The sequence below is a fragment of the Nerophis lumbriciformis genome, linkage group LG08, assembly GCF_033978685.3.
Source record: "Nerophis lumbriciformis linkage group LG08, RoL_Nlum_v2.1, whole genome shotgun sequence".
In the NCBI taxonomy this organism is placed as follows: Eukaryota; Metazoa; Chordata; class Actinopteri; order Syngnathiformes; family Syngnathidae; genus Nerophis; species Nerophis lumbriciformis.
The window spans coordinates 44937289-44951318 of NC_084555.2; the positions used below are offsets into that span (position 1 = coordinate 44937289).

At 38.7% G+C, this 14030-nt stretch overlaps 1 protein-coding gene across 2 annotated transcripts in view; it reads left to right on the top strand.

Moving 5' to 3' along the window:
- Window positions 1–14030, top strand: part of slc8a3 (solute carrier family 8 member 3) — a 130503-nt gene that overhangs the window by 81721 nt on the left and 34752 nt on the right. For both annotated transcript variants that reach the window (XM_061968998.1, XM_061968999.1), the window contains exon 3: window positions 4516–4622. In XM_061968998.1, the coding sequence (XP_061824982.1) occupies window positions 4516–4622 (107 nt within the window). The remainder of the gene's footprint in view (window positions 1–4515; window positions 4623–14030) is intronic.

Consider the following 14030-nt stretch of genomic DNA (forward strand, 5'->3'; position numbering starts at 1 on the left):
CATAGTATGTATATATTATTAATGTTGTAAATACTAATCTTTATATATCTAGAAAGGGTAGTCCTGAAGAGGTAGGCATTTTTCGGAGGTCTCAAGAAGTTAACAAATACAAGAATGTGAGTAATGTGTGAGAGTGTGTGTGTGTGTGTGTGTGTGTGTGTGTGTGTGTGTGTGTGTGTGTGTGTGTGTGTGTGTGTGTGTGTGTGTGTGTGTGTGTGTGTGTGTGTGTGTGTGTGTGTGTGTGTGTGTGTGCAACAAGGAAAAGTACCTTCCATATGAGGACCGGTGAACAAGTGAGGACATAAATCATGGTCCCAATACGGAAAACCATTGCATCTAATAGGAAATGTCTCATTTGCACCCCTGGTGGTGAATCTATCAAATTAGGGTGGTCCCAAAAAAATTGACTGTCAACATATGAAATAACAAGTGTGTGTAAAAAATTTGAAGTGCTTCCCCTCTGGCCAACATATGTAATAACAAGTGTGTGTAAGAAATTGAAATCCGCCCCCTTTGGCCAAAATTTATAAAAAAAATAAATATGTATGTAGAGATTAAATTAATGCAAAATGGTGATATTTTTCATGTAAAATTCTGACTTTTATCACAATATTGCCAATGTTTTTGTTGTTCTTGTAAAATAGTAAAAAAAAATAAAAAATGTTTATTAAATTATGACTTGTCAGAATTTTGCCAAGAAGAATTCCGATTATTTTTATAATATTGCCCAAATTTTAAAGTTTTCTTATACAATTGTGACTTTTGTCGAGTAAAATTGCGACTCTTTTCATAAAATTGCCAAAATGTTCAGCTTTTCTTTTAAAATTGTGACTTTTATCATAATATTGCACAAATGTTCTGTTTCTCTTGTAAAATTTTGATTTGCGTTGAGTAAAATTACGACTTTTATTATAAAAATGCCAAAATTCTAAGTTTTACTTTGGGAAATTGTGACCTTCTCCTTGTGAAATTCCAACTAAATTTTTACAACAAGCTTTATTATATTTGCATAGTATGTATATATTATTAATGTTGTAAATCCAAATCTTTATATATCTAGAAAGGGTAGTCCTGAAGAGGTAGGCATTTTTAGGAGGTCTCAAGAAGGTAACAAATACAAAAATGTGAGTAATGTGTGTATGTGTGCGTGTGTGTGTGTGTGTGTGTGTGTGTGTGTGTGTGTGTGTGTGTGTGTGTGTGTGTGTGTGTGTGTGTGTGTGTGTGTGTGTGTGTGTGTGTGTGTGTGTGTGTGTTTGTGTGTGTGTTCTTGTATTTCTATCCTTCTTGAGACACCAAGAAGGAACAGTACCTTCCATACGAGGAGGTGTGAACAAGTTAGGACATAAACCATGGTCCCAATACGGAAAACCATTGCATCTAATAGAGAATGTCTCATATGAGGACCAATTACAAACAAAAAATTCAAAAAATAAATAAATTATCTAAAATCAGTCTTTTTCTCACAATGTGTCGACTTTTTTCTTATAAAGTTTGGAACAATTTCTCATATTCTTTCTGTTTCTGTAATATTGCAATATTTTCTCATAAAATTATTACTTTTTTATGTTAAATTATTACTTTAATGCAAGATGGTGACATTTTTCAGGTAAAATTCTGACTTTTATCACAATATTGCCAATTTTTTGGTTGTTCTTGTAAAATAGTAAAAAAAAAAAAATTAAAATTAAATTATGACTTTTGTCATAATTTTGCCAAGAAAAAATCAGATTATTTTTACAATATTGCCAAAATGTTAAAGTTTTCTTATAAAATTGTGACTTTTGTCGAGTAAAATTACGACTCTTTTCATGAAATTGCCAAAATTTTAAGCTTTTCTTGTAAAATTGCGACTTTTATCATAATATTGCACAAATGTTCAGTTTTTCTTGTAAAAGTTTGACATTCTTCTTGTGAAATTCCAACAAATTTTTCACAACAAGTTTTTTTATATTTGCATAGTATGTATATATTATTAATGTTGTCAATACAAATCTTTACATATCTAGAAAGGGTGGTCCTAAAGAGGTAGGCATTTTTCGGAGGTCTCAAGAAGGTAAAAAATACAAGAATGTGAGTAATGTGTGCTTGTGTGTGTGTGTGTGTGTGTGTGTGTGTGTGTGTGTGTGTGTGTGTGTGTGTGTGTGTGTGTGTGTGTGTGTGTGTGTGTGTGTGTGTGTGTTCTTGTATTTCTATCCTTCTTGAGACACCAAGTACCTTCCATATGAGAAGGTGTGAACAAGTTAGGACATAAATCATGGTCCCAATACGGAAAACCATTGCATCTAATAGAGAATGTCTCATTTGCACCCGTGGTGGTGAAATCTATCTAAATTAGGGTGGTCCCAAAAAAAATTGACTGTCAACATATGAAATAACAAGTAAAATAAATAAATTAACTCAAGTCAGTCTTTTTCTCACAATGTGTCGTCTTTTTTCTTATAAAATTGGGAACAATTTCTCATATTCTTTCTGTTTCTGTAATATTGCAATATTTTCTCGTAAAATTATTACTTTTTTATGTAAAATTATTACTTTTTTATGTAAAATTATTACTTTAATGCAAGATGGTGACATTTTTCATATAAAATTCTGACTTTTATCACAATATTGCCAATTTTTTTGTTGTTCTTGTAAAATAGTAAAAAAAATATTTTAAACACGATTATGACTTTTGTCATAATTTTGCCAAGAAAAATTCTGATTATTTTTACAATATTGTATATATATATAAGTTTTCTTATACAATTGTGACTTTTGTCGAGTAAAATTACGACTCTTTTTAATAAAACTGCCAATATGTTAAGCTTTTCTTGTAAAATTGCGACTTTTATCATAATATTGCACAAATGTTCAGTTTTTCTTGTAAAATTTTGACTGGCGTTGTGTAAAATTACGAGTTTTGTTATAAAAATGCCAAAATTCTAAGTTTTACTTGTGAAATTGTGACCTTCGTCTTGTGAAATTCCAACTCGTTTTTCACAACAAGCTTTTTTATAGTTGCATAGTATGTATATATTATTATTGTTATAAGTACAAATCTTTATATATCTAGAAAGGGTGGTCCTAAAGAGGTAGGCATTTTTCGGAGGTCTCAAGAAGATAAAAAATACAAGAATGTGTGTGTGTGTGTGTGTGTGTGTGTGTGTGTGTGTGTGTGTGTGTGTGTGTGTGTGTGTGTGTGTGTGTGTGTGCTGGTGGGCGTTTTTCCCCTTCTCGGGAAAGATCACAGCTCCTGAAGAAGGCCGCCATATTCCGCTGGCCAATTAGACTTCCTCATGAAAGGCTAGACGCTTTTGCCAGGCGGACATGTTGGATGGCTGGAGGATAAAGGCTGTCAGTGATGAGAGGTTGAGGATGAGAGGATGCTCCATCTTCACACACACACACACACACACACACACACACACACACACACACCTGCAGTGCAGGAATATGTATGGTGTGTGTGTGCAGGTTGTTAGTGTGATGGGGGCAGCGCGGTGGACTTGTGGTTATAGCCCGTCTGCCTCGGGGCCGGAGGCTTGTGGGTTCCAATTTATCATTTCCAAAATGTTGGATGCTTTGGTTGTGTTTTTTGCGCTTTTTTTAATGGACTTTTGTTTTGTTGTTTCTTGGTTTTGGTGTATATTTCCTTTTAGGCGCTCTTATTTGTTAGTTTCATTTCCTCGCCTTTCTCACCTGTTCTGGATTAGTGCTCAGGAGGTTCCCCCGTCTGTGATCATCAATCAGGGCCTCTTGGAAGTTTTTTTTTTTTGACAAACGCGTTAGCTGTAACCTACGCCCACAAAAGACTCAAAGCCTCGTCCCGCTTGTGCACGGGTCACACGTCCTTCTTTTCCACCAATCACACGTCACGTCCTGCCTGAAACGCCGTCGCCAATCCAGAAAGAGCAGATCGCTCCCGATGATATCGTTTTTGATTGCTTAGCAACCTTGCCCAAACATCAGGCCGCCCGCCGACCAGTTAACCAGCGTCTCTCGTCAATAACGCTTTAGAAACGATCAATTAGGGCCATCAGCGGGAGGGGGGGGGGTGTTATTGAGCTGCTCCCTCGTGGTGATGTCACACTCTGATGTTTTTTTGTTTCCAGAAAGAGGGAGAGGAAAAGAGACTTCATTAAAGCGGAGCACTCCTCCAAGCCAAGCAATAAACTCTGCAATAAACTGCTTCCTTCCAGAACGCCGGCGAAGGGGGGGAGGGCGCGGGGGTGGCGGCGTGGGGGGACTTCCCGGCAGCGTCCCGACTGGAACATCAATCCCACCCGCCCCCAAAAAAAATCGATTTGGAGAGCGACACTTTCTTTCATTTAGCGTTCGCTCTCCTTATTTTGGCCTCGCACGTCCTGATGGATTTCACGCCGAGCCGCCGGCCCCATGGCAACCGCGCTGACCTTTTCACCTTCTAACCTTTTCCTGCCATGCAGATTATTAATCCTATTTCCATCGCAAACTAACATCTTCTCTCTCTCTCTGTCTCTCTCTCCCTGTCCTCCTCCTTCTGCTCATCCTCCGCAGCAAAGTCATTCACGTGAAAATTATTGACGACGAAGAGTACGAGAAAAACAAGAACTTCTTCCTGGAGCTGGCCGAGCCTCGCATGGTCGACATGAGCCTCCAGAAAGGTGCAGTACGCCCGCTTTTGTCTTTCTGTCCTGTCGACTGGCTTCTTATTTGAGCTTCAATCGTCTTCTCTCTTCTACGAGGATCCCTTTTTGTTTACTTTTTGTTTCAACAAAACCTTTTTTTTTGCCCCAAACTGAAATCTAATTCACTTGATAGATCTGAATTGTGATGAGCGTGTTTTATTTGTTTCAAAGATTTATTAGAATATGATTTTCCGGACTATAAGGCACACTTAAAATCCAGTTTTTTTCCCCTCAAAACTCGGTAATGCGCCTTATAACTGTCATGTCTGTGTGATCATGTTTTGTTTTAGTCATGTTTTGTTTAGTTATTGGACTCTTTAGTTTCTGGCTTTTCACTCCCTTGTCTTGTTTCCATGATTACCCATTAGTTTCACCTGTTCCACGTTTGGACTCATTGGGCACTCTTGTTTGTCACTATAGCAACCCATTAGTTTTCACCTGTCACGTCACGCACCTGTTTCACGTTTTGAGTCACGCACCTGTTTTCGTTAATCATGTAGGTCAGGGGTCGGCAACCCGCGGCTCTAGAGCCGCATGCGGCTCTTTAGCGCTGCCCTAGTGGCTCTCTTGAGCTTTTTCAAAAATGTATGAAAAATGGAAAAAGATGAGGGGAGAAAAATATTATATATATTTTTTTTGTTTTAATATGGTTTCTGTAGGAGGACAAACATGACACAAACCTTCCTAATTGTTATAAAGCACACTGTCATGTCTGTGTGATCATGTTTTTGTTTTGGTCATGTTCGTTTTGGGTTTGGACTTTTTGTGCACTTTTGTTTTGTCACCATAGCAACCATTAGTTTTCACCTGTCACGTCACGCACCTGTTTCACGTTTTGAGTCACGCACCTGCTTTCACTAATCATGTCCATAGTATTTAAGTTCATTCTTTTCAGTTTGTCGTTCTGACGACCTCAACACATTTATGCTCTATTCATGCCTGATACTTCTTTCCATGTCAATTCCTCAAGCAACTATTTTTGTCCAAGCCAAGTAAGTTTTTGTTCCATATTTATAGTCTTTTTGGTTTCATAGTTTGTTCTCCGCCATTGTGCGTGTTTTTTGTTTGTACTTTTTTGCTATAGTCTTTTGGTTTCATAGTTTATTCTCCGCCACTGTGCGCGCTTTCATTTATTCCTTTTTTTGATAATAATAAATCATGTACCTTCATTCCCGTCTCGCACGAGCCAACTTTCCGTTGCATCCTGGAAAAGCACACACCCCGGACCAAGTCATGACACACACTGTTTATATTAAACATGCCTCACTGATTCGAGTATTTGGCGAGTGCCGTTTTGTCCTACTAATTTTGGCGGTCCTTGAACTCACCGTAGTTTGTTTACATGTATAACTTTCTCCGACTCGACACTTTTTTTTCTGTCTCATTTTGTCCACCAAACTTAACGTTGTGCATGAATGCACAAAGGTGAGTTTTGTTGATGTTATTGACTTGTGTGGAGTGCTAATCAGACATATTTGGTCACTGCATGACTGCAAGCTAATCGATGCTAACATGCTATTTAGGCTAGCTATATGTACATATTGCATCATTATGCGTCATCTGTAGGTATATTTGAGGTCATTTAGTTTCCTTTAAGTCCTCTTAATTCAATGTATATCTTATGACACACTATCTGTATGTAATATGGCTTTTAATTTGTTGCGGCTCCAGACAGATTTGTTTTTGTATTTTTGGTCCAATATGGCTCTTTCAACATTTTGGGTTGCCGACCCCTGATGTAGGTAGTATTTAAGTTCATTGTCCCAAAAGGGAATAAGCGGTAGAAAATGGATGGATGGATGTTTTCAGTTTGTCTTTCTGACGACATCCCACATTTATGCTCTGCACATTTCTGACACTTTTTTCATGTCCATCGTTCACGCTGCTCCTTTTGTCCATGCCAAGTAAGTTTTGTTTATTAATGCCACAGTTAGTGTTTTTTTGTTGTTCATAGTTTCTGCCTTTGTGCAAGTATTTGTTTTCATAGCCAAGTTGTTTCTCCGCCACTGTGCGCGCTTTTCGTTTGTACTTTTTTTGATAAGTTTAAATAAATATGTTCTCACATTCCCGTCTCGCCCGAGCCAACTTTCCGTTGCCTTCTAGAAAAACTAAACCCCAGGACCAAGTCATGACAATAACCCATTGCGCCTAATATAAGGAATAAGTTTGGTTCAGTTTACTCACCTCGAAGCTATTTTATTTGGTACATGGTGTAATGATAAGTGTGACCAGTAGATGGCAGTCAAACATAAGAAATACGTGTACACAGCACTATGATTGCAGTATGTCCATACTTGCCAACCCTCCCGGATTTTCCGGGAGACTCCCGAAATTCAGCGCCTCTCCCGAAAACCTCCCGGGACAAATTTTCTCCCGAAAATCTCCCGAAATTCAGGCGGTCCTGAGTGACGTGTCGACAGTCTGTTTTCACGTCCGCTTTCCCACAATATAAACAGCGTGCCTGCCTAATCACGTTATAACTGTAGAATGATGGAGGGCGAGTTCTTGGTTTCTTATGTGAGTTTATTGTTAGGCAGTTTCATTAACGTCCTCCCAGCGCGGTAACAACACACAACAACAGCAGTCACGTTTTCGTCTACCGTAACGCAGTTCGTCTGCCGTAAACAGCAATGTTGTGACACTCTTAAACAGGACAATACTGCCATCTACTGTACATGCATATGTGACAATAACATCTACGGCATTTAGAGAGTGCAGTGCACAACTGCGCACACAACAAGGAGACGAAGCAGAATGCATCATCAGAGAGGGTGTTCAGCATGGTTAGAAAAATAGTGACAGAAAATAGAACAAGGATGGATAATTCAACCCTTATCTCAACAATGAGTAGATGAGTGTTATGTGTGTGTATATGTGTAAATAAATGAACACTGAAATTCAAGTATATGTATATATATATATATATATATATATATATATAATAAAATAAATATACAATTATAGCTAGAATTCACTGAAAGTCAAGTATTTCTTATATATATATATATATATATATTTATATATATATATATATATATATATATATATATATATATATATATATATATATATACACACATATATATATATATATATATATATATATATATATATATATATATATATATATATATATATATATATAATAAAATAAATATATATGTATAGCTAGAATTCACTGACAGTCAAGTATTTCTTAATTTCTTATATATATATATATATATATATATATATATATATATATATATATATATATATATATATATATATATATATATATATATATATATATATATATATATATATATATATATATATATGTATATATATATATGAAATACTAGTGGATCTAACATAATAGTGAGAGTCCAGTCCATAGTGGATCTAACATAGTATTGTGAAAGTCCAGTCCATAGTGGATCTAACATAATAGTGAGAGTCCAGTCCATAGTGGATCTAACATAATAGAGAGAGTCCAGTCCATAGTGGATCTAACATAATAGTGAGAGTCCAGTCCATAGTGGATCTAACATAGTGAGAGTCCAGTCCATAGTGGATCTAACATAATAGTGGATCTAACATAATAGTGAGAGTCCAGTCCATAGTGGATCTAACATAATAGTGAGAGTCCAGTCCATAGTGGATCTAACATAATATTGTGAAAGTCCAGTCCATAGTGGATCTAACATAATAGTGAGAGTCCAGTCCATAGTGGATCTAACATAATAGTGAGAGTCCAGTCCATAGTGGCTCTAACATATTAGTGAGAGTCCAGTCCATAGTGGATCCAACATAATAGTGAGAGTCCAGTCCATAGTGGATCTAACATAATAGTGAGAGTCCAGTCCATAGTGGATCTAACATAATAGTGAGAGTCCAGTCCATAGTAGATCTAACATAATAGTGAGAGTCCAGTCCATAGTGGATCTAACATAATAGTGTGAGAGTCCAGTCCATAGTAGATCTAACATAATAGTGAGAGTCCAGTCCATAGTGGATCTAACATAATAGTGAGAGTTCAGTCCATAGTGGATCTAACATAATAGTGAGAGTCCAGTCCATAGTGGATCTAACATAATAGTGAGAGTCCAGTCCATAGTGGATCTAACATAATAGTTAGAGTCCAGTCCATAGTGGGGCCAGCAGGAAACCATCCCGAGCGGAGACGGGTCAGCAGCACAGAGATGTCCCCAACCGCTGCACAGGCGAGCGGTCCACCCCGTGTCCCGACTCTGGACAGCCAGCACTTCATCCATGGCCACCTTACCTGTGTCCCCCCCCCCTCCACAAGGGAGAGGGGGGCAGAGGAGAAAAGAAAAGAAATGGCAGATCAACTGGTCTAAAAAGGGGGGTCTATTTAAAGGCTAGAGTATACAAATGAGTTTTAAGATGGGACTTAAATGCTTCTACTGAGGTAGCATCTCTAACTGTTACCGGGAGGGCATTCCAGAGTACTGGAGCCCCAATAGAAAACGTTCTATAACCCGCAGACTTTTTTTCGGCTCTGGGAATCACTAATAAGCCGGAGTTCTTTGAACGCAGATTTCTTGCCGGGACATATGGTACAATACAATTGGCAAGATAGGATGGAGCTAGACCGTGTAGTATTTTATACGTAAGTAGTAAAACCTTGACGTCACATCTTAAGTGCACAGGAAGCCAGTGTAGACAGCACCATGATTGCAATATGTCTCAAGTAAACAACACAAACGTTTGGGGACGGCGTGGCGCGGTTGGGAGAGTGGCCGTGCCAGCGACCTGAGGGTTCCTGGTTCAATCCCCAGCTTCTACCAACCTCGTCACGTCCGTTGTGTCCTTGAGCGAGACCCTTCACCCTTGCTCCTGATGAGTGTGACGTACTGTTATGGTTGTCAATAAAGTCGAGTACGAAGCAGAAATGTCTGTCATGACGCAACAGAATGAAGACGGGACAAATACAATGATGGTCCATGCTGACATTGATCAGATGTGTAAACTGAACATTTCTATCATTGTTAATATTACTATTATTACTGCTATTATTATTATTGAGAATAGAACCTTGCTTTATTTAGTTGTTTATTTGTCCGCTAAAAATAAGTTATCGTCATTCGCGTGGGGAAACAAACCCGAGACCTCGTTATCTAATGCTGTATCTAACGAGGCCGGGGGGCCAGAGGGTGCGTAGCAAGCTGCCGAGCAGAAAGTAGCAGTTAGCGCCGACATCGATGCTTGATGACTTCTGACAGTGCAGACACGACATGATGGCTCTTCGTGGATGGAGTAGTGTGCGTGTGTGTTTACACGATTAGGAGAGAAACTAGCCATTTGATATGTTCAATACAATATTGTGGAGTTTGCAACAAACCGCACTCATTGCAATATGTTACTTGATTGACAGTTATAATATGGAGACATATTGACTACGGAACTTATGGAACCTCGCTCCATTCCCTTTTCCAGTAGTCCTCGTTGAAGACATCGTGTTCACAGTTTAAAAGAAATTGGACGCTGCAGTGCATTCATAGGTTGACAAGAGACTCGCGGAACGTAAACATATTGACGGCAGCTTTGGGAACCTCACTCCATTCACTCTTCCAAAAGTCTGATATGGTAGGTAGGTATTGCTGGACTCTCGACGCAATTGACAAAATCTTTTCGACGAGGAAAAAAGGTTCGGGGGAGCCTGGCTGCCCTTATGGAACCATTGCTGCGGGGTACGTGAGAGATTCCTGGGATAAATGGAGAATCATGTGCCTCTCGGTCCTTTCCATCAAGGAAGGGCGTGGTTAGGAGGGGAGGAGTATATTTACAGCTAGAATTCACCAAATCAAGTATTTCATATATATATATACATATATATATATATATATATATATATATATATATATATATATATATAAAAGAAATACTTGACTAAATACTAAGTCAAGTATTTCATATATATATATATATATATATATATATATATATATATATGTGTATATATATATATATATATATATATATATATATATATATATATATATATATATATATATATATAAGAAATACTTGACTTTCAGTGAATTCTAGCTATAAATTTAATTTTTTTTATTATATATATATATATATATATATATATATATATATAATACTTGAATTTCAGTGTTCATTTATTTACACATATACACACACATAACACTCATCTACTCATTGTTGAGTTAAGGGTTGAATTGTCCATCCTTGTTCTATTCTCTGTCACTATTTTTCGAACCATGCTGAACACCCTCTCTGATGATGCATTGCTGTGTGGCACGCACAAAAGTGCTTTCATCAAATGCACTAGGTGGCAGTATTTTCCTGTTTAAGAGTGTCACAACATTGCTGTTTACGGCAGACGAACTGCTTTATGGTAGACAAAAACGTGACTGCTGTTGTTGTGTGTTGTTGCCGCGCTGGGAGGACGTTAATGAAACTGCCTAACAATAAACCCTCATAAGAAACCAAGAACTCGCCCTCCATCCTTCTACAGTTATAACGTGATTGGGCAGGTACGCTGTTTATATTGTGGGTTAATTTCGGGAGATTTTCAGGAGAAAATTTGTCCCAGGAGGTTTTCGGGAGAGGCGCTGAATTTCAGGAGTCTCCCGGAAAATCCGGGAGGGTTGGCAAATATGCAGAACAGGAACGCTGATGGGTCGCCACAAGGCGCCCCGTAAAAGATGGGGAAAAAGGTAAAACGCTGGGGAAGGATGAGTAAAAAAAATACAATCTAGACTGGGCTCCTAAGGGGACCTAGTCTGGAGTGGGAAAAGAAACCCTCCATAGCAAAGCACATATACATATTACAACGTACATCTCGAGATATCTAGCAACAGAGGGGAGGGAGTGGGGGGCCATGGTGGCAGGCTGCAGCTCTTCAGACTTGGTTATGTTATGATATAAAAACACACTGAAGCGCTAACTTTGCCAGTTTAGGGAACCTAGCTCCAATCACTTTTGCTACAGTCTTTGTTGATGATATATAGAGTTTTACAGTATTTACAAGAATTTGGACACTGCAGTGCATTCATAGGATGAGATTTGTGGAACGCAAACATATTGATGCGCCAACTTTTGTCATGTTAGGGAACCTCACTCCATTCCAATCGTGGTTTTTATGACAAACTACAAACACTGCAATCTGTTGCTCGGTTGACAGATGGGCGGATGCAAACATATCAACGCACTAGCTTCACTATCCCAACAGTCGGATATGTGGAGTTTGAACATCCTCTGTGCTCGGCTGTTGACGTTGATGCAGTGCAGTTGTACGCTTGATTTCAGCGCATGATGAGTCAGTTCGCTGGCAGACTGCTCAAATGGAGGTGATGGAGATAGGAGGTGACAGCTGCAGCTAAGAAAGGAAGCTGCATGCCAATAACCAGGTTAATCCAAACAGAGCACGTCTCTGAAAGTGAAGTTGTGTGCAGATGACAAAAACAAGACAATGCAAGCGACATTAACGACAAGCGTCAGCTCGAGCCTAACGAGGTGTGATGTATTGATGATGAAAACATATTTTTATTCCTCTTGTATGACTCTGCCTAGGAAGAAACCTTTGCTTTGATTCCTAAATAAGAGCGAAGACACCCGTCATTGACACAGTTGTTCATAGGGTTTGTTTTTTCCTCTTATGAAAGAGAGCAGTTGATGAACATTAGATTACAAAAGCTTTGTTTACTTTAATCATGAGACCAAGATGGCGCCCAGCAAATGCACGTCGGTACCTCGACTTTGCGAGGCTCCAAACAGGATGCGGCCAACGAGCCCAGTGTGGCACAGAGGCTGTTGCGATGCCTGCTGCCTGGCTAATAGTTAGCAGGTGTCAAGTTCTACGATTTATGATACTAAGGTGTACGGCTGCAAAATTAGCAAAAAAAAAGTTAGTACGCTAATGTTAGCTGTCAGGTTCAAACACTGATGACATCTATTAAACAAGACAAGAAGCAAGGAATTAAACAGAGACAGAATAAAGTTTTGCTCAATTGAGGAGAGACGTCTGGACTGTACTCTTGTACAGTCTCCCAACACGCTCTGGCGAAAAATTGTACGCCTCCTCTTTTATTTGGACTTTCCCTGATTACATGGCAACAGCTGTTTCTAAGGTTCGGGGGTCGTAAACAGCCATCGCCTTTGGTTACAGAACAGTTCAAAGAAAAGGTTGTAAACAGTTCAAAGAAGAGGTCCCTGTTGGGGAGTCAGGTCCTGCTTCCTCTTCGCTTTGTAGATCTCGGGTCAAGACAATATCTTTCTGTTGATTACAATACATGAAAGAAACAGAACACCTTCACGTTGCTTCCCATCCTACACAGTGGAGTTTTACAAGCCTTTTGCTTGGTAGGATCAAAGACAGCTTTTGTCTTCTCGCCGGGAACTTTTTCTCTTTTTTTTGGTATTTTCCTGTGGCAGTTTCATGTCTTCCTTGACCGCTATTCCCCACACCTACTTTGTTTTAGCAATCAAGAATATTTCAGTTGTTTTTATCCTTCTTTGTGGGGACATTGTTGATTGTCGTGTCATGTTCGGATGTACTTTGTGGACGCCGTCTTTGCTCCACAGTAAGTCTTTGCTGTCGTCCAGCATTCTGTTTTTGTTTACTTTGTAGCCAGTTCAGTTTTAGTTTCGTTCTGCATAACCTTCCTTAAGCTTCAATGCCTTTTCTTAGGGGCACTCACCTTTTGTTTATTTTTGGTTTAAGCATTAGACACCTTTTTTACCTGCACGCTGCCTCCCGCTGTTTCCGACATCTACGATGCAATTAGCTAGCTGCTGCCACCTACTGATATGGAAGAGTATAACGTGGTAAGTCTGCCGATCTCCAGACAGCACAGACACTCAACAACAACACATTATTTGCGGATTACTGGTTTGCAAAACATATTTTTAACCCAAATAGGTGAAATTAGATCATCTCCCACGGCACACCAGACTGAATCTCACAGCACACTGTGTGCCGCGGCACAGTGGTTGAAAAACACTGCTCTAGTATACTCTGGACTGAAGCTGTGTGCCTTCATTGTTTTTGTAGCTGTTGTTTTGAGGCATGTTGAAAAATAATAATAAAGCACTTTGTGAAAGTCAAAGTATAGTATTTCCCATAGTTGTAGTGGGTATCAAGATTATCTCAGGGAGAGCATGTCCCAAATTCCAAGCTGCTGTTTTGAGGCATGTTAAAAAAAAAAATGCACTTTGTGACTTCAATGATAAATATGGCAGTGCCATTTTGGCACTTTTTTCCATAACTTGAGTTGAAGTTGTTCTCTTATTTTGGAAAACCTTGTTTTTGATTGATTGATTGATTGATTGAAACTTGTATTAGTAGATTGCACAGTACAGTACATATTCTGTACAATTGACCACTATATGGTAACACCCCAATAA